Genomic DNA, 23392 nt, shown 5'->3' with positions numbered 1-23392 from the left:
AGATATGGTTTCATGACGTCTAATAGTGCAGAATCAATCAACGCTCTAAGTCGTCATTCCCGGAAATTACCCATTACTATGTTAATGGAGTTTTTCGAGCCTCTATTCAACAGTGGTACTACAAGAAAGAAACCATGCAGGTATTATTTCTTTAAATTCGTAACTTATCATATTTATATATTTACTAAGTATTGTTTATTTAAATTTACAGGAACATTGGAACATGTGTTACACCATGGACTGAAAAAAAGATAACGAAACGTGTTGTGAAGTCAACGTCATGGAGAGTTGAACCATGTTCAAACACTTTGTTTCAAGTACTGGATAATAACTTAAATGGGCTAGCGATCTAAATGCAAAGACGTGTAGTGTATGAAATGGCAAACATCTGGTTATCCGTGTGGCCATGTTATAAAAGTGCTCTTCATTTAAACCAAGATGATTCAAGCGCATACGCTATGGATTGCTACACTACAGAAGTTTATCGACAGACTTATGTCGAGATTGTCTACCCTATTCCACATCCTTCTGAGTGGGACATACCAGATGACTTACAAACAGTTTTGCCACCAGCCATGGACAGAAGGCTACCTGGCCGACCAAAAAGTCACGATCGTATACCGTCTAAGGGTGAAGAGAAGAAGAGATCGACATGTAGTCGGTGCAAGGAAAGTGGTCATACAAGGTTGACATGTGGATCACCAGTGCCATCAAAATCATCTTTTCCTCTACCAAAATATGGATCCTCATCAAAATCCAAAGCTCATATGGTGTCAAGCAAAAGGCAATCATCTTTAAAATCCCAATCACAATTGGCTTCACCTTTTGGGACTGTTAACTTAGGTGATTTTTAAATGCAAACGTTGTATTATGTGGATTTTATGTGTGAACTTTTAACATTTTCAGTTGAATTAATGACTCAGGCCAACCATTTTGACTTAACCAACTCTTGTTATTCAGTTGTTATCACTATTAGGCATGCATTTGACTATCGCAAACACGGAAATTACAATCGCAACGAGAGAATCGCAATGCGAAATGAAAATCCCAACATGAAAATCGCAATGCGGAAATGAAAATCGCAATGAGAGAATCGCAATGCGAAATGAAAATCGCAATGCGAAATGAAAATCGCAACGAGAGAATCGCAATGCGAAATGAAAATCGCAACGAGAGAATCGCAACGCGAAATGAAAATCGCAACGCGAAATGAAAATCGCAATGCGAAATGAATCACAACGAGAGAATCGCAATGCGAAATGAAAATCGCAATGCGAAATGAAAATCGCAACGAGAGAATCGCAATGCGAAATTATAAACGCATTGCGATTCTCTCGTTGCGATTTTCATTTCCGCATTGCGATTTTCATTTCGCATTGCGATCTCTCGTTGCGATTTTCATTTCGCATTGCGATTTTCATTTCGCATTGCGATAGTCATTTTTGCCTTCAACATAATGCAGATTGAAATCAACAAAATCAACCATTACATTTCAATCAATTAAACAAGCACAAATAAGAATTATGTTCGCATCAATTACACAAATCAACTTTTACAAATCATCTTTTACAAATCAATTAAACAATCAAAAAATAAGCAATAATTCTTATTTCCGATCATCTACTATTGAATCAACTTTTACAAATCAATTAAACAATCAAAAAACAATCAATTAAACTATTGAATCAACTTTTGCAGCCATACATCATTTTCACGCAGTTCACTTCTGAGATTAACCTGCAGAAACCAAACATTTGCTCAAACAACACTTTCTACACATCTAAAACTACAAACAGCAAATTATGAATTCTAGGTACTTAACCAAACATTTTCAAACCAAAAGTATATAAACTTACCAATTGTTTATGGACATTTTTATAACGCGGATGCAGGTAGGCAGCGTCTCGTATATATCGATTTAGCCATATAATGCCAAAACCACAAGCCTACTGCAGCTCTATCTATCGGTGGGAGGTAGATACTTGATGCTTCCCGTCGTCAAACGCTCCAACGCCAAGCATACGAGAGGACCACAATCTCCTCTGGCTCCGCTCGTTTGTTGTGGCGCGGTCTCGTCTATAACTGTAATATTGAGTTCTTTGGCTTCTTGTTTCCAGAACGAGTCCAATAATTGATCGCATCCAAGAATTTAGCCAAATGAGAGCTCCATCCTTAATAACATATCTTAAATCAGCCAATGATATGTAATTTATCATGCTGTCATACACTATTGTCTTAAGGGATAGGAGCTGAAGCTCGACGAGAATCCAATGTTTACGTTCCAAAACAGGGATAAACACCTGCAATCATAAGTAATAATTCATTCATTTGCGCACTTATTTCATAAAACCTTTAAACTCAATCTAAAATAAATACTAACCTTATCGACCTCCCACCATGCAGGATAAAGTTTAGCTTGTCCATTGCCCAAATCAAATGATTCATCTCGTGCATTCTTCAAGTGAACGGCGTGAAAAGACGTCGGCATAAGTGTATATCGTATATTTTTATTTTTCTTAAGTTTTCTTATTATTAGAAGACGTGTCACCCACGCATCGATATGCTGTTTTACAAAAAAAGACATATATAGTGACTTACATAAATTTAAAAAAAAAATTAATCAAATTGAAATATAAGAAAAATATAAGACTTACCCCCCCATCGAAATAGCCATTGTCTTCGACCCCTAATAATACGCCCCACCAAGGACCGATCAAGCAACAAATAGATATCATCGGTGAGCTTGCATATGTCAGTGAAACACCCCTGGCTCCGCTCATGTAGATAAAAATCAACAGCGGTCTTAGCCCAAAGGGTGTTATCCAGAATTGTGTCCGGTAGTTGTTCCCTCTCCTCTTCAGATACCGGTATGGTACTGGCCGATAACTCATACGAGAGCCAACTTGAATCCATCATGTCCGGCACGTCAGAGGGTTTCTCAAGAAGCCTACATATGACGCCATGTGAATCGGGCTCTTGAATGGTGGGAGGGACCTCTTCAATGATGACAGTGGCCTCTGATCGGTGGGAGGGGACTCTCGAGGAATGATAGGGGGGCCTCTTCAACGATAGGAGTGGACTCTTGAGGGATGACAGGCGAGTCGGGCTTCTTCTTGCGGTGTCTTCGCACTATTGGGGTGTACGGAGACTTAATAGCACGTGCACGCTGTCTGATGCGTGAACTCGTCGTGCAAGCATAACCCGACGTAAAGCATCCACTCTATCGGGCCGCTAAATAATTAAATACAAAAATCAGTAAATAAACAGACATGATATTTAAACAGTGAAAACAAAGACAAATATGTTTCAAACTTGCATTGTATTCACCCAAGTCATTATTCTATCATAGTTCACAAAATGCATCAGATAACAAAGAAAAATATGTTTCAACTAATACCTGAAGTTAGTATTTGTCTTTGTTTTGTCTATTGGTTGAAGTAATGCAATCCATTCAAGTTTCAATTTGCAGAAGAAGAAATAGTTTACTTTCGCAACACGAAACTTAAAATCGCAACGCGAAACCAAAATCGCAACGCGAAATGAAAATCGCAACGACAGAATCGCAATGCGAAATGAAAATCGCAACGAAAGAATCGCAACGCGAAATGAAAATCGCAATGCGATTTTGGTTTCGCGTTGCGATCTTATCGTTGCGATTTTGGTTTCGCGTTGCGATTCTGTCATTGCGATTTTCATTTCGCGTTGCGATTTTGGTTTCGCGTTGCGATTTTAAGTTTCGTGTTGCGAAAGTAAATATTTCTTCTTCTGCAAATTGAAACTTGAATGGATTGCATTACTTCAACCAAGACAAAACAAAGACAAATACTATTTCACAGTGTTAAAGAATACACAGTTTAGCAGAATTGGCAGCAACCGAACAAATTTACTTTCAACCAAAAGACAAACAAAGACAAATACTATTTCACAGTGTTAAAGAATACACAGTTTAGCAGAATCGGCAGCAACCGAACAAATTTACTTTCAACCAAAAGACAAAACAAAGACAAATACTATTTCACAGTGTTAAAGAATACACAGTTTAGCAGAATTGGCAGCAACCGAATAAATTTACTAAGCAATCTAAGTGAAATGACTAATCTAAGTGAAATTACGAGTAAATTTATCATTAAGTTAAATATGGAAAATCTTAAACTTACCTCGTTGCGTAGAGTATGAACCTCATTCTGCAACGATACTATATCTCACGTAGAGCGGCAACCTCACCACGTAAAGTTGACACCTCCACACGCCATGCACCATCGTTATCGCGTAGAGTACCGATCTCCTCACGCAAGGCATTGACCTCACGTAACTCCCTTGACTCATCCCGTGGAGGGGAGGTGGAGAACAAGGAGATAGGAGTCGTGGCATCTTTGCCGGTCGCTATCATGAGGTGATGGTGGAGAAGAGGCTCGATGATGTGACGGGATAGGTGATGGCTCTCGTTCTAGAGGTGTATAGTCGGGTCGATCGGGTAATGGCTCTAGGTGAGGTGATGGCTCTCGAATTGGAGGAAGTGGATGCTGCTCATCATCCGTGCCATCAAAAAAACTCTGACTAGCTTGCCACCAATCAGTGGCAAGCTCTTCCTCCGTGGGGTGTCAGTCTTTGTAATGGAATGTTGGCCTCCTAAATATAAAAACTCAAACAAAGTTAAACGTCTACTATTAATAACTTGTTTATATTATATGAAAGTATTGTGTTAACTTACATTATTATTGTCGCATATGGTATTAAGTCTTCCCAATCCAACAGAGTTTTCCTCTTCCAGGAAATAGCCCTGGGAATATCATTTGACGTTTTATTGCATATGTACGCATGCTGGGGAAAGCCTCGAATATCCAAATATACAAACAATATAATAACAAAATTAGTAATTGTTAAATAATTAATTATAAATTTTAGAAACATTATATAGAAATTCTTACCTTAAAGGCCCAAACAAAGCCTGACAAGTGTATTTGGACCCATCGCCCCGCAAACTTTTGCGGTCATCAAAGGCAGACGACAACTTAGTCCAGGTAGCTTTCCATATATACGAACCCACGGAAACAGATTCCATGCATTCAGGTCCTCTACCAAATTATTAGCTCCCGATGAATAGGTTGTCTGGCCTCTCTGCCTAAAAAGCCGGCATACACAAGTAGTAGAAGGCATACTCGGACAACATCGACGTCATCCATCCGAGTGAAACCAGCTTTCTTATTAAACAATTTCTTCAGGTCGTCGCCATGTAGGTTCGGCTTCTCCATTGACTCATCCGGAAAAACCCGGGATAACCATGATGGGCGGGCGATATGACGGTGTACCGGCCTACATCATCGTGTCCGAATCGTAGACCAGTGATTAAGCAGAACTCCTTCCGCCCAAAACAAGTATACGCTGGTGGAAAATGAAACCATATCTCTTCCTCACCACGTTGTATACTGTCGGGTAGATTTGATGTCATGGTCTGAAGCCATAAATGGGTCAAATTAGCATCTCCACCCGGATGCTGTACTCTCAGCCATGGCCCGAAGCAGGTTTCCTCAAACAATTGTCTTTGAGCAGGTGAAAGCTTCGAAGCAATTGTAGTGGCCAGGCTGACTTATTTCTCAAGGTCAATTGAGCCGAAAAAAATTTCTACAAAAACAATAAATACCAAGTTAGATATACCAAAAAACACTGTGAAGATACCAAAAACAATAAACATAAAAGTAGTAGTTTATTCTTGAAACTAAAATTTGCAAACTTTGTCTTTTGGTTGAAATGAAATCGCAACGAGAGAATCGCAACGCGAAATGACAATCGCAACGAGATAATCGCAACGCGAAATGAAAATCGCAACGAGAGAATCGCAACGCGAAATGAAAATCGCAATGCGATTTTGGTTTCGCGTTGCGATTCTCTCGTTGCGATTTTCATTTCGCGTTGCGATTCTCTCGTTGCGATTTTCATTTCTCTCGTTGCGACAGTCATTCTCGTTGCGATTTTCATTTATCTCGTTGCGACTCTTCTGCAAATTGAAACTTGAATGGATTGCATTACTTCAACCAAAAGACAGAACAAAGACAAAGACAAATACTAACTTGAAATCGCAACGAGAGAATAGCAACGCGAAATGAAATCGCAACGACAGAATCAAACGCGAAATGAAATCTAAGTGAAATGGTTAATCTATTATGAAATGACCAGAAACTTATCATCAGTTTCAATATGAAAAACTACAATAATGCAAACTTTCAAAATAAAATAAATAAAAAACTAACCCTCGGTTGATTTTCCATTTCTGATATTGTGAGGGATTTCTGACGTGAATGGTTGTGAGGGATTTCGCCGGAGATGGGGACGGAAATCTTCGGAGATGGGGACGGATTTCTTCGCCGTAGAGAGTGAGAGATGGAGATGGGACTGAGTTGTGATTTTAGGTTTTAGGTTATGAGTTGCGATTATGGGATTTTGTCTTAATATTCGTTTTTGTAATTTGAAAATAAAATACGCGTAGCGATTATAATGGCGCTTTAAATATCGCGTTGCGATTTACGGATACGCGTTGCGATTTTATGTATTATCATTGCGATTACGGATACGCGTTGCGATATACGGATACGCATTGCGATTTACCCATACGCGTTGCGATTACGGATACACGTTGCGATTTACGGATACGCGTTGCGATTTATGTGTTCGCGTTGCGATTTCATATTCGCGTTGCGATTTGGAAAATCGCAATGCGAATTGTGTACTATCGCATTGCGATTTCAAGAATCGCGTTGCGATTTTGAAAATGATTTGCGATTCTGGGGATCGCGTTGCGATTTTTATTTCGCGTTGCGATTTTGTTGGTCATTTGGCAATCCAAAAAAAGTTGGTTAAAATCGTATATTATAAGACATTTTTGGTCACTGAGGCGATTTTCTCTAAAAATTATTACAATAACTTCAACGAGCTAGACAAACTTACTGGCAGGTTGCTAATGATTAGCTCCATGCAGCTTATACTAGCGTTGGAATAGCGGCCTCCGCCTCTTGGTTTTGTTTGCGTCTTCTCATCCATTGTGTACAAATTGTGCCGCCTCGTCTCCGGTAATCCAATCAATGGCAGCCGCAAACGCCGATCACAATCCCGAAACCCGAACGATATAAGGTGTCACAATTGTGCCGCCTCTCGTCTCCGTAATCCAATCAATGGCAGCCCGCAAACGCCGATCACAATCCCGAAAACCCCGAACGATATAAGGTCATTTTTCCTCCCAGCAGCCACAAGCAGTGGGCTGAACCCTCCCCCAAGCACAAGCGCTTGCCTCGCCATCGAGACTGCCGAGTTCCTCAGGCAGGTGGGGAACAGCTCTATTGTGTATATCAGTGACATGTTGAACGCCCCGCAAGCGCTGAAGAAAGATATCAGCTCCATTGCTATCTGTAAACTTGGCCACACTCTGCCCACCACCACGCACAATACACTGCACAGGCCGCTCAAGATTGTGAAACCCAACAATGCATCTTTCCTATTAATTTCCCTATAAGAAGAATGTAATCAGTGATGTTGGGAGCTCGAACAGAGCGTTTAACGTGACGCCTAAATAGAGGTTGACTGATAGATTTCCAAGGGCTAATGGCATCCCACAGTACACCATACCGATCCCGAAACAAGTAACCATTACGGCCGCTAGCCTCTGAGAAGCCCATCCTTTGTTCAACATTATCTTGATTGAAGAGTAAATATTGTCATTCGTTGATTCTTGCTGGACAAGGACATTAGAGAAACTCATTGTCAAGGCATTAGCGGTCTGAGCCATGCTTTTGAGTGTTTTAACTGCTTCCTCTCTGCGTCCTTTGACGAATAGCCATCTTGGGGACTCATGAACTAAGAAATAAACTAATGTACAATACAAAATATTGGCACCGAAATCCATAGATACAATGTCTCCATGAAGAACCCCTATTTACATATGCCATGGCAGGTAAAGATACGAACCCTAAAGTAAAACAAAAGAAGCCAATAGCACCAACTTGGCCGCGCCACCGTTTTCCCACTAACTCGGTTGCTAACACAAGGGAACACGTTCCAACAGTTGCGCGGCCGAACCCGTTGATGAATCTCAAGCTGATAGATCCAAATATTGGAAGAGAAAACGGTGGAGAATGAAGATAAAGACATCGTTAGACATGAGAATAAAAGCATATTTTACGGCAAGAGTTGAGTCGGCGAGCGTGGCAAGCACGAGTCCACCTACTAGGCAGCCCATGAAGAAAGAAGAAGCAGGCAACCCAGTGATGAACGAAGGCGAACACTCGTGGCCCCATTCCGATATAATCGAGGTGTGAGAAGGCCAATCCCAAGACCATGAATTCTTGGGAAGTTGACAGATGTTGGAGAACCTGTTGCAAACTGAATCGTCATTGCAGTGTAGAGCTGGGTATATGGACTAAGGCCCGCGGGGACCCGTGCGGGTTTCGGGCCTAAAAAATTAAAGACCGTTTAAATTGAGGGCTTTTTAGCCCGGACCGTTAAACCCGCTAAAGCCCGCTTAATTTAAAATTTATAAAATTTTAGAGAAAATAAACTTAAAGAATTTTATAGAAAAGAAAATAAATTACTTATAAATATGATGTTTGTCATAAATTTAAGCTACTATTGCTTGCTATTGATCAATAAACTATAGTCTAAATTTATTAGGGTGTTTGTCATAATTTACGTTGCTTGATATTTTTTCATTTAAATATACATCATTATCATTTGGTATTTAAAGTTTTTTTTATTTAATTTTGACCTTTATTTTTTTCATGAAGTATGTTATCCATTTTTTCTTTAATTATAAAAAGTCACGTGATATTCTAATAATATCACATGACACGTAATATTTGGATTAAAAATAAGAAAGAAAAGTAAATAAAAAATTAAAAATATACTTTTCAACTTTTAAGAATTTTACAAAAAATATATTTTAACAAATTAATGACTTATATTTTATCAATTTTAGTATAATTGTATCTTTCAATTTACTCTTATACTAAGTATTTTTATTTTATATTTTCATATGTTTTTAATATTTCTCTAAAGTATCCATAAAATACAATTATTAGAAACACTTGACAACTTTCTGTTAGATTTGTATAATGTTTGACTTTGTTAAATTTTTATGTTTGAATTTCTACTTTCAGACACTTCTGTGTATTCATTATAGTCTTGAATATTCGTGTTTTATAAAGTATAATGTGGTTATTGTTTTATTTGTTTTTCAATTTGGTGATATAAGTGAATATTGTTTTTTTAATTTGAGTTTAAGTAATTATAATCATTATATATATTAATGATTAAAAAATTTAAAAAATATTATTTTATAATCATTTCCGGCTATTTAAAATAAAATTTAAATATTATTTATTATTTTGACAGTGCTACCTTCATTTTCAAGTTGCTCGATCATTTTTAAAGGTATAGTAAGTTAAAACATTATTTTTGTTGTATTTAAAGCATTTAAAATTATTTTTATTAAACGGGCCGCAGGTAAGCCCGTTTAGCCCACGGGTTAAATGGACGGACCGCGAGCCTTAAAATTCAAAACCGTTTATGAATGCGGGCTTTTTAACCCGCACCGTTTAAGCCCCGCTGTCAAAACCCGCGGGCTAAACGGGCGGATAGCCCATATACCCACCTCTAGTGCAGTGCCACGACGGTTCAGCATCAGTGAATACACTGATGAAAATTTGCTGAGAGTCAAAGAACCAAGCAAATGAGACGAGTATTGCTTGAAAGATTTGGAACCACCCGAAGTCTCCGATGCAGTGCTCGATGGTTTCATCGAGGGAGCGAGGCGGCAGTTTGGGTTCTGCCGGGTTATCACAGTCGGAAAGAAGCGGCGTTGAATCGGTCATACACCGTTCTAAGTAAGGAAGACACTGAACGTGTACTCTCTTCTTTTTTTTTAATATAGGATGGTGTGTGATCGTTTGTTTATAATTAGTGAACTATAAATAGAAGCGTAGGAGACTGCCAATTCTTTTTCTAATTACGCGTGTTTGTTTATTTATCCCTTTACAAAATAGTTAGTGAATTTTCAATTTAACAATGATGGAGTATTTAAAATTAGAGTTCAATTAAATAGCGCTCTTCCTTAAAAAAAACTGGAGTTCAATTGTGAATAATATTTCCTTTTTCCTCTTCTAGGTAATTTCCGTATACCATCAAACATCAAATGTTTTCGTTTTGTCATTCGAATAGGAAGAGAGGGTCTATTTGCTTTAATGATGGCCATAGGATCGGTTGAATGAAAATCAATCATGTACGTGGTTTGCTTTGCATTTTTCTTAATTGTGGTCAAATTGAAATATAGTATTTTAAGACTGTCTTAACTTTTAAAATTCTACAGATATAACCTAACTCAGCCTCTACTTCAAAATTCAAATCATATCTAACTTAACTACTAGAAGGACCGTAATGATGACTATCAATGCTTTTTTGTGTATTAGGTTCGGTGTATTTCATTCTTGTTCTATTGTTTATGTTTAGAGTTTATAATTATTTGTCAATAATTTTTATAATAAATAGATAAAATCACTTGATTGACACTTTTTCTATTCTCTAAATTGTGGGTTGAATACTTCAATATCTTAGGAGCAAAATTCGTTTCCTCCTCCCCTATGTATAAATTATTTATAAAGAAAAATTATAATTATTTTTTAATAATATCATTTTTAAGATTTAACTATTTAGTTTTCTCCCTAAGGGTACAATGTCCCTTATATATAGGGGTGTGCAAAACTACCCGACCTGCTAACCCGGATCTAAAAAAACCGGTTAATTTTCTTAAAAAAAATTATCCGGCCGGGTCGGATACCCGGCCCGACATTTCTCGGGTCGGGCCCAAGTCACAAAATCTAGTTTTTCCGGTTACCCGAGTAGCCAGTTAGTTTTTATAATTTTTATTATATATATATATATAAATATTTATATTATGGATTATTAGATTTTTTATTTCGAACTTTTAAATTTTATGTTCGGATATTAGAGTATGCAATTCGAAGTTTCGAACATTTAAATTTGTGTATATTTTTTTAAATTAATAATTTGAAAATGAAAAATAAAAAAATCGGGTACCCGCAAAATCCGGCGGGTACCCAGATTTGCACACCGTTACTTATATATGGTGGAAGGATAGTAATGCGAATGAGTAACAAAAGGAAATGTCATGGCAAAGGAAAATGGTAAAAATAACAAATAAATGAAATAACTTGATAATCCTCACACGGAAAACTACTTTGGGAATGAGTGATGGAGAATGATTTAAGGATGCTAAAACTTATCTCTCTAGCAAATTTAATCTATATAAGCTTCACTTGTTCGACGGAGTTTGCTAAAAGTGCTCTCGCTATCTCTAGTCAAAGGAACCTAATAGAATAGAATGTCACGTCATCTCCTCTCAGTCTCAACTATGGCAGCCTACGTTATTGATAAAAACTACCCCTATTAGTCGTTGAAATCCTATCTTAGTCTCTCTCAAGCATTAAGGGATTAGGATATAGTATTACTATGTCGGTTCTATGCTTAAGAAAATACTACACCCCATTGCTTATGTGGATCTTACTTGTGTCTCTCGAATACTACAAGTATTAATAGCTAAGTTTCTCTCGAACACATATCATTCATCTAAGTAATGGATACACTCTGCCTCCTAAAACTTAGAAGATGAATCATTCATAAGCAAAACAAGTAAATATGCAAAGATAATTTAAATCTACCATTAAAATAATATCAAACATCCATAAAATCAACCCCACCAAATAAGGTTAGTTCATGATGGGGCTCGAATATTCCATGATAAAAACATAAAAATGATTCGTGCCAACAACCCAACTAAATAAATAAAGAAAACATCAAAGGGATGGAGGAAAAAAGCCTTCGACGTGCGTTATCAGAGCTCCCCTGGGCCACCACGAATCGGCTTAGCTCGCTAGCTCCTCTCGGACGCCTATCTTGCCACTCTATCGAGCTTCACCAAGAAAAATAGAGGAAGAAAAACGATGGAGAAGATGATGATTTTCCTAGCTTTGTAACCTATTTTCTTCCATACTCTCTCTTTTGAGGTGTCCTTTAATAATAAAAATATCTAAGGGTATTCTTGAGATTTTTGCATTCAAAATACTCATCATACCCCCAAATTCATTCATTGGGTGTATTAAATAGAGAGTGGAAAATGAAAAAAAAATAGAGATGAGGCCTTTAGGGCCAATTTTAGTGGTATTTATACCTATACCAAAACGACGTAGTTTTGAAGGGGTTTCTGCATTTTAACGCATGGGTAAACTCTTCTCCAGATCCATCTAATTTTGTAACTTTCCATTTTAGTCACTAATAATTTTTTGTTTATTTTAATTTGTATTTTAAATTTTGCTTTATTTCCATTTTAGTCACTAAACATGTTTATATGTATTTTATGTAAAATATCCGATTTAGTCCTTATATTTTAATAGTTTTATTTTAATCCCGAATAATGATTAGGGTTAAATTATCTTCCAGTACCTCGATTGTATGACTTTGCTATTATGGCCTTTTTTTGCTTGTTTTGCATTTTAATCCTCGAATTTTAATAAATTTAATTTCTAATAATATTATTGGTTTATTTACAATTGTATTACCTAACATATTAATTATTTGGAATTGTTTCCCTGATCTTTTATTAATTTTATAATTTAATACCTAGTTTTAAATATTTATTATTTTAATATAGCATTTACATATTTGTTAATTCATTGCTAATTGTAATATTTTGTAATGTTATTTTACTCGAGTAATTTAATGTAATACCCCTTAATTAACAAGGAGTGTGTTTCTAAGCATTGTTCGAATAAAATAATATGGTTTAAATGAATTTATTTTTTATTTTTATATATTTATTGTATCTAAAATTTAGGGTAATACTATTTTGTACAATAAATCATAAAATACCCCTTAACTGACAAGGAAGGTATTTTCGAGGATTGTTAGTATGGAATAATAATCCTTCTTATTTTTCTAAAAAAATATCATAATTTAAATGTTATTCAAATTTGTCAATTTCAATATTTATATGATGTATAATCGTGTAAGTACCAATTTTTGGGTGTTGTGGGGGTATTAATCCTTCCCCACACGTAATCGACTCCCGAACCCTTTTCAAAATGAATCTCTGATCAAACGCAGATCAATTTTTTTTATCTTTTAAAATTATTTTTAAATTTATTTTAAAATGTATTTTTAGGTATTTGACTTACTTAACCCAAAGGTCAATGGCGACTCCAAATTTTTCTATTTATTTATGTATTTTAAACCCAACATATTCCCAAAATTAAGTTGGATAGATCCTTGAAAAAATCTTAAAAAGCCGCGGGGACCGTTTCGATAAAGAACCCTTTTACAGTGTATTGGTTTGGGTTTTATACCATTTACAATTGAAAGTAAATTATTACAGATTTGTATGTTTGCTTGTTGTTTGTTGCAGTGGGTGCTGGGAGGAAGGATGGTATGAAGTGTTGGAGTTTCTTTGCTGCAACAATAGGTATGGTAGAAAGTAGGGAGAGTTGGTGCGCGGCAGTGGTTCCTCGTGTATTTGATAAAAATTGGTGTTTACAAGAGTTTGTAATTATTTGTCAATATTTTTTAGAATAAATAGATAAAAGCACTTGATTGACATTTTTTCTGTTCTCTAGATTGTGGGTTCAATACTTATATCTTAGGAGAAAATTCGTTTCTCCTCCCCTATGTATAAATTATTTAGAAAGAAAATTATAATTATTTTTTAATAATATCATTTTAAGATTTAACTATTTAGTTTTCTCCCTAAGGATACAATGTCCCTTATTATGTAACTTTATAGGAATGTTTATATTTTTAAAATTTTATATTATTTATTTGAAATTTTTATTTAATAGATTTTATATATTTTTGAGAAATAAATTTGTATGAATATTAAGATTGATTAATATTTTTATTTTTAATTAATATTTTATAATTTTTAAATATTTTAGATATTTGTTGACGTGATTGCTTGCTTCATAGAGGAGTATTACTCATTTATTTATCAACGACCAACATAATAAAATGATCTAATTAATTTTTTGTCAATTCATAGACGTTTAATTGATTTTCGTTCTACTAAAAGCTCAATTAAATAATTTTTTTACATTTTATAAAGTCTTTTAGGCCAAATAAGCCAAAAAAAAATGATAATCATCTCCATAATTTTCAATGTTTACCCATTTGGGAACAGATATGGGTTATATTAGATTGATTTTGAAGCAGCATTTATTGATTACGGTGGATTTAAAGACCTTATTAGGTGATGAGAGTGTCCCATCCATTCTTTTCCTGCCAGCCAGTTTTGTTGCTGTAACTCGTTTATTTGGACAGCTTTGACTTTGAAATCCTCCTTAAGAAAAACGTGGGTACCATTCTTTGAACTGAATTTTTTATTCATTGAGTTGTATCCCTGATAAGGGAATATTATATTTTTAAAATAATTTGAGTTCGAATAATTATACCTATATAATATATATATATATTTATTAATGAATAATAAAGTTTATGAATAAATATTACTTTATAAATTACTTTAGATTATTAAAAAAACAACAACTTAAACTAGGTAAGATTGGGCCGGTTGGGAATGAGGCAGAAGAAGCTTCTGCACTGATTAACTGTATTTTTCACAGACAACTGCAACGCACAATTAACTACGACTAAACAAATAGAATCCAAAGTGCTTTTATGCTTTATATACACAGGGAGGTGGATAACTTTGAAGAATGTAATTACAGTTGCAGTTGAGAAATTTTACAAAAGGAAAGGAAAGGAGAGAGCTGCATAAACTTTAAACTTTATTGGCAAAAAAGCATCACAGGCATTTGTATTTTTGAAGAAAAAAATCAATATGGCATTGAATTATTTTTCATTTAATGTGACCATCTAAGTAAAAAAACATACCTAATGTGGTCTTTCATCATATTTTCAAGTCGTTGATGTTACGGTGTTAACTTGGCGATTCATATTGTTGACATGCTGGTTCATAGTGGCAAATGACATGACAAATAACTAAATTAGTTTTTTGGTTTGTTCAAGGACAAATTTTTTTTTTAAAGTTTAAGGGTTTATTTAATCTGTAAAAAATAAAATTATTTTAAATTTTAAATATAAAAATATAAAAATATTGAAAAATAAATATAAAAATACTAAAAATAAAAATTAAATTACTATATATATATTAAAAATGCTAAAAAATATTATTAAAATTTTAAAAAAATAATATATATTATAGCAATAAATATTAAATATTAAAAAATAAATAAAAATATATATATATATATATATATTATACATACATTTAACATATGGTCGTATCATCCACACTTAAACAAAGTACTCTAAGTGGATAGTTAAACTTACAAATTTGTATCTAAATAACTAGGAAATATCGTAAGTTACTTCAATATACAAATCTAATCATATTTCAGATAATTTTTTAAACACCACTTTATATACTATCTTATTAAAGATTGTACAAGGATTTACGAATAATCCTTAGAATTATTCAAAATATGAGTAAATGAGTGTATTGATAAAAAAATTATTATTTTTCCAATTATATTTAAATATGAATTTTGTAAGTTTCGACTAATCTGGTAAAATCCTTGTATAAATGATATATATATATATATATATATGTATATATATATATAATTATAATATATATATATTTATATATATTTAATTATTTATTTCAATAATATTTTTAGTATTTTTAAATTATATATTTATTTTTTACTAATTTAATTTGTATATTTAGTATTTTCATATTAATTTATTAAGCATTTGAATATTTTTTTATACTTAAATTTTAAAATAATTTATTTAAAAAGATAAATAAACTCCTGAACTTTAAAAAAATAATTTGGCCCTCGAACAAGATTACAAAACCAATTTAGTCCACTTGTCATGTCATCAACCACTTTCGACCACCATGTTAGCACTGTGAACCGCCACGTCAACACCGTAAACCACCACATCAGTACCGTAACGATCAACGACATAAAATGTTGGTCAAACGACCACATTATGTATGCTTTCTGAGTTGGAATGTCATATTGGATGAAAAAATAATTCAAGGACCACATTGATTTCTTTTCAAAAGTACAAGGGCCTCTTATTCTTTTTTGCCAACTTTATTTTATGCACATTATAATAAAAAGATAAAAGCTTTCTCTACATGTGAGTTGTATTTGTCCCCCTCACCTTTAGGCTTTGTTAGCTTTTGTTCCTTTTCCTCTTAGTTTGTGTTACATAGGTAAGTATTGCAGACAACGAGCTTTTTTGACAACATGCAGTTAACTTAATTTTCTCTGCAACCAATAAAGGTAATTGTACCGAGCTATGGAGGGAGGTTCAGGTTTTCTGTCGGATGTTGTTTCTTTGTTTGTGGATAACTTACCAAACTCTATTCACTGGAAAAGGTTATGACAGATTGTGGGTCGTTATGGTGAGGTTCTGAGTGTGTATCTTCCGTCGAAGAGGAGTCGAGCAGGCTCTAGGTTCGGTTTCGTCAAAGTTGCCAATATGGTAGAAGCCGATAGAGTTAAGGAACGTTTGAATGGTCTTATGGTGTACGGTAGTCGCATCTCAGTGAGTTTTGCTAAGTATTCTTTGAAGGCTCCGAAGGATAAATGTGCGCAGTGTAAGTTGTCATGGAAAGGTAAATCTGCAAACCTTGTCCCAACTAGTATTTCTCAAACGAAGGAGGCTAGCCTAGCGTGTGCTTCCAGAAAGAAAGTTAAGGGGCATGTGGATGAGGGCGAAGTAAGAAAGTTAAAGAGATGTTTGGTCGGTGTTATGGCTGGTGTTTGTAGTGTTGGGAGTATTGACAGATTACATAACTGGGGTTTAGGGGAAATCAAAGTTCAAAGACATCGTAGGAACTCTTTTCTGCTCTCTATAGAGGATGAAGATCTTTTTACCATGCTTGAAGACCTTCAGTGATATTACTTGAGAAAGAGATTTTTGTGGATGTAATGCTTTGGATAGAGTCTTTTTGCCAGAAAGAGAGAGTTGTTTGGCTAGAGATAGAGGGTTTACCTTTGCATTGCTGGAATGCAGTCACTTTGAAAAAATTAGTTGGTTTGTGGGGGAGATTTGAGACGTTTGGAGATAATGTTAGCCATCATCTAGATTGTGAGAAAGTTAATATGTTGATTTCTACTTCTTCGGAAGCTCGGATTGATGAAGTTGTTGATGTAGTGGTGGAGAATAAAAAGTTTGATGTTCGTGTTCTTGAAGTTAGGATGCTAGATCATTCTTTAGGCAATTTGTCTAAATCTGAAATCCTGACGAAAATAGAGATTGAGGCTGAGAAGGATGGGGTTGTGATCGGGGCTAATAATACAGGTGTTTTTCTGAGTAAAGATGATTTGTTGGTGGCTTCTGAGTCTGGTAGTTCTGATGGAAAGAAAGGGTCTCCTGATGGCATCCCTTTTGATGTCGTATGCTCTGGGGATAACCTCTGTTGCCGTAATAAGGTTAGTTTAGGGAAGCTGACTGAGGTTGAGTGTGGTGTCGAGGATGGTGGACAGAATGTTAACTTTCAAATTTCAAATCAATGCAATCACGTGGGGGGTGAAAGGATTGGATATTGATGGGGTTGCGACTTTGGTTGTAGAGTCAAAATGTGGTCAGTCCTCTTATAGACGGGATTTCAAAGTTGGAGGATGGAGTTTTGGCGAATGCTTCTGTTGCAGTTTCTCCAGAGATTGAGCCTCCTTTAAGGATGGGATTAAAGAATGGATTTTTATTGAAATCTCATAAAGATGATCTGGTGGCTTCAGGGGGAGGAGTGAAGGTTTAGTTTTGGGTTCTGGTAACTCCTTGGAATTAGGCGACGCAAGTAAATCGAAGTTTTCTGAAAAATAAAGTTTTGGAGGAGTCTTAGAAGATGTGTCATGTGTGCCAGAAATGTCCATTAGGAATAAAAAGAAGATGCAAAAGTTTGGTTCTATGTTGGATATCCAGGACTCACTCCTATCGAAAGCTGAGAGGAGTCGAAGAGATCGAGCATTGAAGAGTTCCAAGTTGAAGAAGTTTGATCTTGAATCTACTAAATTATCAGGTAGATCTATTTCAGATTCGGACATAAAAAAAGTGGGATGATGCGTATGTTGAAGTGGAAGAAACTCTATCAGTAGCGAATATACTCAGTATTACGTTTGTTGAACCTGAAAGGAAGGTCATTGAGAAGTTAGTGTCGTTAGAATTGGGTTGAGGGTAGTGAGAGAGGTGTAGGGTAGGCGGTAAGTTCTTTTGCATTTGATAGTTGAGGTCCCTGCCGTGGTTTTCTGGAGGTCTTGGAGTAGTTTAGATAAAGGGTTTTTTGTGGATATGTTTCAAATTGTAGTGGGGATTCTGGTGTTGGGAGATTTTCAGTTTCCTATTGTGTGTATGTCGTCTTCAGTGATTTTTTTAGTAGGGGTTGGTGTGAGTTTTAGGTTTTATTTTGGTTGTTTTTGTTGGGAACGTAGATGAGAGGTTTCTTGGTATATTCATGAGTTCGTTTTATTGGCTTCTGAGGTGGTTCTGGTGGGTTCTGGTTTTCCAAAGTTAGAGTGTTATTATCAAGGATTTTTGGGTATGTTCATGAGTTCTGTTTCTTTAGTATGGGGATGGTACTCGCGACTGTAGTTTTCTAAAGTGTGTAGCCGTCTACAGTGTTTTTTTTATTAGGTGTTGGTAGAAGTTTATGACTTTAGTTTGGTTGATTCTTGGTGTTTTAAAGAGTTCGGTTTCTTGGCTTCTGAGGTATTTTTTGGTGGGTTATGTTTTATAAGGTTAAGTGTTGTTATCAAGGATTTCTTGGTTTGTTCATGAGCTCTGATTTATTATTTTGGGTATGGGGAAGGTGTTCACGTCTTTACATGTCAGAGGAGATGATTTATTATTGTTTTGGAGGTAGGTAATGGGGCGGTAGTGGGAAATGAGGTGGAGTTCCGCGTTGTTTTTTAAGGTAAATTGTTTGAAGAGTCCCATATATTGCGTTATGGGATATAGTCGGTCTCTCTTTGACTGAGGAGTGGATTTTTAGTGCTTTGGAGGTAGGTAGTGGAATGCATGTGTGTGATGAGGTGGAATTTTGGGTTGTTTTATAAGGAATGCGCAGGATTTATTAAGTGATGGGGATTTGGATTTTTGTAATCCTAAACATTGTGTAGTGGGGATCCATTTCCAATGCGCTAGAGTGTTGGCTTTAATAATCTCTTGGAGGAGGTTAGTGGGGTGCATGAGGGCGATGTGGGGGAGTCGTGCGCAGCTTTGGAGGGTAATGAGATCGTTTTGCAGGTGGTGTTTGTTGCTGGTCTATCGATCAGGGCTATCGATGTGTGGGTGTTTTATCTTTTATAGTGTTGGAGTTCTCGCCTGCCCAAGTCTGGTTCCACTGTTCTATGATTTAGAACCAAAGTAGAGGTCTTTTTTTTTACGCAACCTAGAAATCTCCCCACTTAGTGCAAATGGTGCCCACATAATTACACTTATAGCTCTTAGTGGGTGAAGTTATCAATCCAGTTGTAGGAATTTTTGTTAGGTTGCTTATTGTTTTTAGTTAGGTTTCGGTTATTTTGGTTGGGATTGTGTCAGTTATTTTGGTTGGGATTGTTGATGTTATTTAGATGGTTGTAGTTTGTGCTTATTTGTGTCGGTTGTGTTTTATGTTCTTGAGTTGCCTGTACTAGGTATTGGTGATCTTTGTATGTATGTATGTCTTTCGGTATTGGGCTGTGTGTTTGTATTGTTCTCTTATGTTGCACTCTTTTCCTCCGATTAGATTAGGGAGGTTTTTAACGAGGCGCATAAGTTATTCTTCGACTTTTGATTTTAATAAATCTTCATTCCTATCAAAAAATAAATAAAGGCAACTGTGACAGCATCTTTTTTTCTATATCCTTCCTCCACAAAGGAAAGAAATTCTCCACTTCGGTGCATATAGATCTAATATCTCACTATCACCATGCATTCAACATACACATATAATATAAAACACATTTTAACATAAATCGAGCATAAATATCATCGTTATAAACATGAGAATTAAACCAGGTATCCACCTCGAAAAACGAGACAACCCAAGGAATAAGGAGTGGTACTAAAGAGGTTAAAAGGTAGATATTCAATGTCGGTTTCCATTATTGGCAATTAACATTGTTGCTCTACCGAAATAAGAAAAAGAGGCCACTAACCATTTACAATAAGAAAATGGGGTTATGATATAGTTATGTATGCTTTTGCAGAGGAATGTGCTCCCAAACCTATGAACTTTTGCTTTAATGGGATCATATACTGGGTTTCTTTTTATTTAAATACACTGGCTTCGTTCTTCCCGATGATGTTGTCTGCAGTGATAGCAAGTAACTAGCTTTAAAAGTTTACTTCATTCTAGCAAGAGGGACCTGAACCTAACGAGACGACAGAAGCTAGACATTGACCAATTATGGCGAGAAAATTGTGCTTTTAATTTCCTTTTCGTTTCGAAAGATTTCTCTTCTCTTAATTCTTAAACCTCTATAACTTACTCTCCATTAGAAAGCCTATTACTTTATCATCAAAAATTTGTGTTATTTTACTTATTAAAAATATTTAATTTATTATAAAATAATTTCTAACCAATAAAATTATACATGTCTAAAAATATTTTACTTATACAATATCCAATAAATCCGAATATTTGAAGAGTTTGAACATAATATTGTCACCGAATAGATATACCACCAAAAAGGCGAATTAACATCAAGAACGAAGAGGCATGAAAAATGAAAATTACAAAATAGTTTGGTGCTATTTCCTTTGTTCATAGAATGCTTGAAATACTGAAAAAATGAGAACAAATAATTTAAAATTCTACAAGAAAAACATGCACTTAAATTGAAATTTAAGTTTTGATTTGTTATTTAAGTTTTTTTCGTCCATTTATTCTTAATATTAACCTGAATTTTCAATTTCGTACCTAAATTTATTTTTCTAATTAGATATTTAAAATTGACTTTATGATCAAAATTATTCATTTACTATAAGTATCAATTTGGATTGAAAAATTCAAGTTCAAGTATCAATTCGGACTAACATTCAAGTACCTAATTAAATAAAAAAGAACTTTAGGTGTCAAATTAGACCGTAAACTCAAATTCAAGTACCTAGTTAAAAAAATAGATATCATACTAAATCTTAAATTCAAATTTAAATAACTAATTAGATAACAATATGTATATTCTCATACAAAATAACATTACAAATAAGTCATAAGGATATGAAAATGATATGAAGGTGCATAATATATAAAATTACCAATATCATATAATTCGGATGATGGGAAAGTACAAATTGATGTATCAAACTCATATATAACAATTAATTTTAAGTAAGAAATTATGATTGACATACATTATCATATACCTCAGGCAAAACCCTATTATAATTTACTATAACCCTAATCAAATATCAGACTCAGAGGGAGCACAATTAATTAACCTTTTAAGCCTAACAATAAATCAAATATATATTGATCACGCAAACGGTGAATGTCTCCCTTGTGCAACACTACCACTATTTATCATAGGGTTCATCCTCTCTGCCTGAAGTGGTACCCTCCTTGGCGATGGCCTTTCCAGCTTAGGGGACGCTTCGAACTTCTTTTCACCGATGCCATCGCCGGACAGCACCGGCTTCGCATCATAAATCTCTGATATACTGTCTAGCTCAGTATTCGGGGGTGCGAGTTGAATCTGGTCCGTTTTGAATGGATCATCTTGAGGTCCTAGACACGACGGAGCCGTTCCCAAGTCTTGCAGTCGGAGCTCATCGGACCAGATCAAAGGACTTTTCCCGCTACCACTATAAGGGCTCGGCCGCTTCTTTACTAGGCACGTGTTATCGTTATTCGAAATGAAGCCATCAAGCAACGGTCTATCCATGTTGTGTTGGAGTTCAAGTTGGTCGCCCCCATAAATGTTGAGGTCTTGTAACGACGGAAAATTGAGAGGACCGAAATCTTTCATCGTTCCGAGATCGGAAACACCCTGATTTCCCATTGCTTTGTAGCCTCCGGCAGCCATGTTTTCGCCGGCTAGTGTTTGACAAGCCTTTTCCAGTATGGACTGCATATACTTGCCTTGAGCCTCAATCCTCAGTTGAAGGTGCCTTTGAACCTGGAACGAATAAATAAGACCATATAAAAGATTTCTGAAAAATATCCTTAAGATTAATTTCTTTATTTTTTATATTATCTATGCATACCTCCAGTTGCTCATGAAGTCTTCTCTGCACTTCCATTTGCATCCTAGTTAATCGCGTCAACCATGCATGTTAGAATTACACAAGAAAATCTGAAAGAATTTTATTTTTTAGAGAAAAAAGGGCAAAATGAATAAATACATACGCGTTCATGCTACGAGCCATCATGCTGGAGGAAGATGCAGCATTTCTTTGAAGATCTAACGCCCCAGGAAAAAAGAAAAACATTTAGCCACAAACATGCAAATATATATATATATGGTGGTGTATTTGTTGTGTTGACAAAGAAAACCCTAAAGAAGAGTCCACCTCATCTCTTACCATCCTTAATGGAGTGATCATTTAGTTCCTTGTGAGGTTGCTTTCCAAGTCTGAATTTCTAATCCAGCAAGAAGAATTAAAATCATTGTAATCAAAAGAAGCAAAGAAAAAAAGAGGAATAAAATAACACAAAAAAAGAAAAGGGAAATCCAAGACAACCCTACATGTAGAAGCTTGTCACAAAAGGTCTGGAACATAAAAAAGCTAAAGCAAAGCATAAGATAATCGGTGTTGTATTCAAACCTGGAGATGGCTCTTGAGGTGGTAAAGCGTAAGACCCTTCACACCCATAACTCTCATGATTGTTTTCGGAGTCGCCTCTGTTTAATTTTAATGCAAAATATATTGATACTAACATACAAGTAATCAGTTTGAAGAGAAAGGAGAAAAGGGTTAAAAGATGAAGTACTGTCGGGGCCTCCGAGCTGAGTAACGGCATCGATGAAGCGTTCGTGAAGTTCGACGGTCCATCGCAGACGAGGCTTGGGGTCGGTGGTGAGAACGAGACCGGAGTCGCCTTGAACACACATGGATCTATCGTGGGAATTCATAGTTGAAGGCTTCTTTGGTTGGAACATTCTCTCACGCACTCACAATCGGCTGTGAGAATACGCTGAGATTCAAGAACAAATGCGATATGCAAATAGGGAGGAATAGGGTGCGTTTTTTGAAGAAGATAAGCCAGAGATGGTTGCTTTGGGTTCGTTCGTTGGCACTCAACTAAAATAAAAAAAAAGGGAATCAAACCACAGGTCTCCCCTTCATATAAAAAAGAAAAGCTGTATATATCTATATC

General features: G+C 35.5%; 1 protein-coding gene and 1 pseudogene across 1 annotated transcript; both read right to left on the bottom strand.

Moving 5' to 3' along the window:
- Nucleotides 1–7096: 7096 nt before the first annotated feature.
- On the bottom strand, nucleotides 7097–9886 carry LOC120120234 (annotated as a pseudogene).
- Nucleotides 9887–21458: 11572 nt separating this feature from the next.
- On the bottom strand, nucleotides 21459–23174 carry LOC120121703 (myb family transcription factor IPN2-like). Its single transcript, XM_039141017.1, has 6 exons — nucleotides 23006–23174; nucleotides 22840–22916; nucleotides 22597–22654; nucleotides 22421–22475; nucleotides 22279–22321; nucleotides 21459–22190 (listed from the first exon to the last, which is right to left on the bottom strand). The coding sequence occupies exons 1-6, from the start codon at nucleotides 23172–23174 to the stop codon at nucleotides 21549–21551; spliced, it is 1044 nt and encodes a 347-aa protein (XP_038996948.1). The 3' UTR covers nucleotides 21459–21548.
- Nucleotides 23175–23392: the final 218 nt, after the last annotated feature.

Source organism: Hibiscus syriacus, unplaced genomic scaffold, assembly GCF_006381635.1.
Source record: "Hibiscus syriacus cultivar Baekdansim isolate YM2019G1 unplaced genomic scaffold, ASM638163v2 tig00001120_pilon, whole genome shotgun sequence".
NCBI classification, from domain to species: domain Eukaryota; kingdom Viridiplantae; phylum Streptophyta; class Magnoliopsida; order Malvales; family Malvaceae; genus Hibiscus; species Hibiscus syriacus.
The sequence above is the reverse complement of the archived record's forward strand: the minus strand, read 5'-3'. Positions and strand labels throughout refer to the sequence as shown.

Coding starts and splice junctions, on each gene's coding strand:
- LOC120121703 (XM_039141017.1), bottom strand. CDS start 23,174: ATGTTCCAACCAAAGAAGCCTTCAACTATGAATTCCCACGATAGATCC. Junction 22,917..23,005: donor TCAGCTCGGAGGCCCCGACA/GTACTTCATCTT, acceptor AAAATTAAACAG/AGGCGACTCCGAAAACAATC. Junction 22,191..22,278: donor GACTTCATGAGCAACTGGAG/GTATGCATAGAT, acceptor TATTCGTTCCAG/GTTCAAAGGCACCTTCAACT.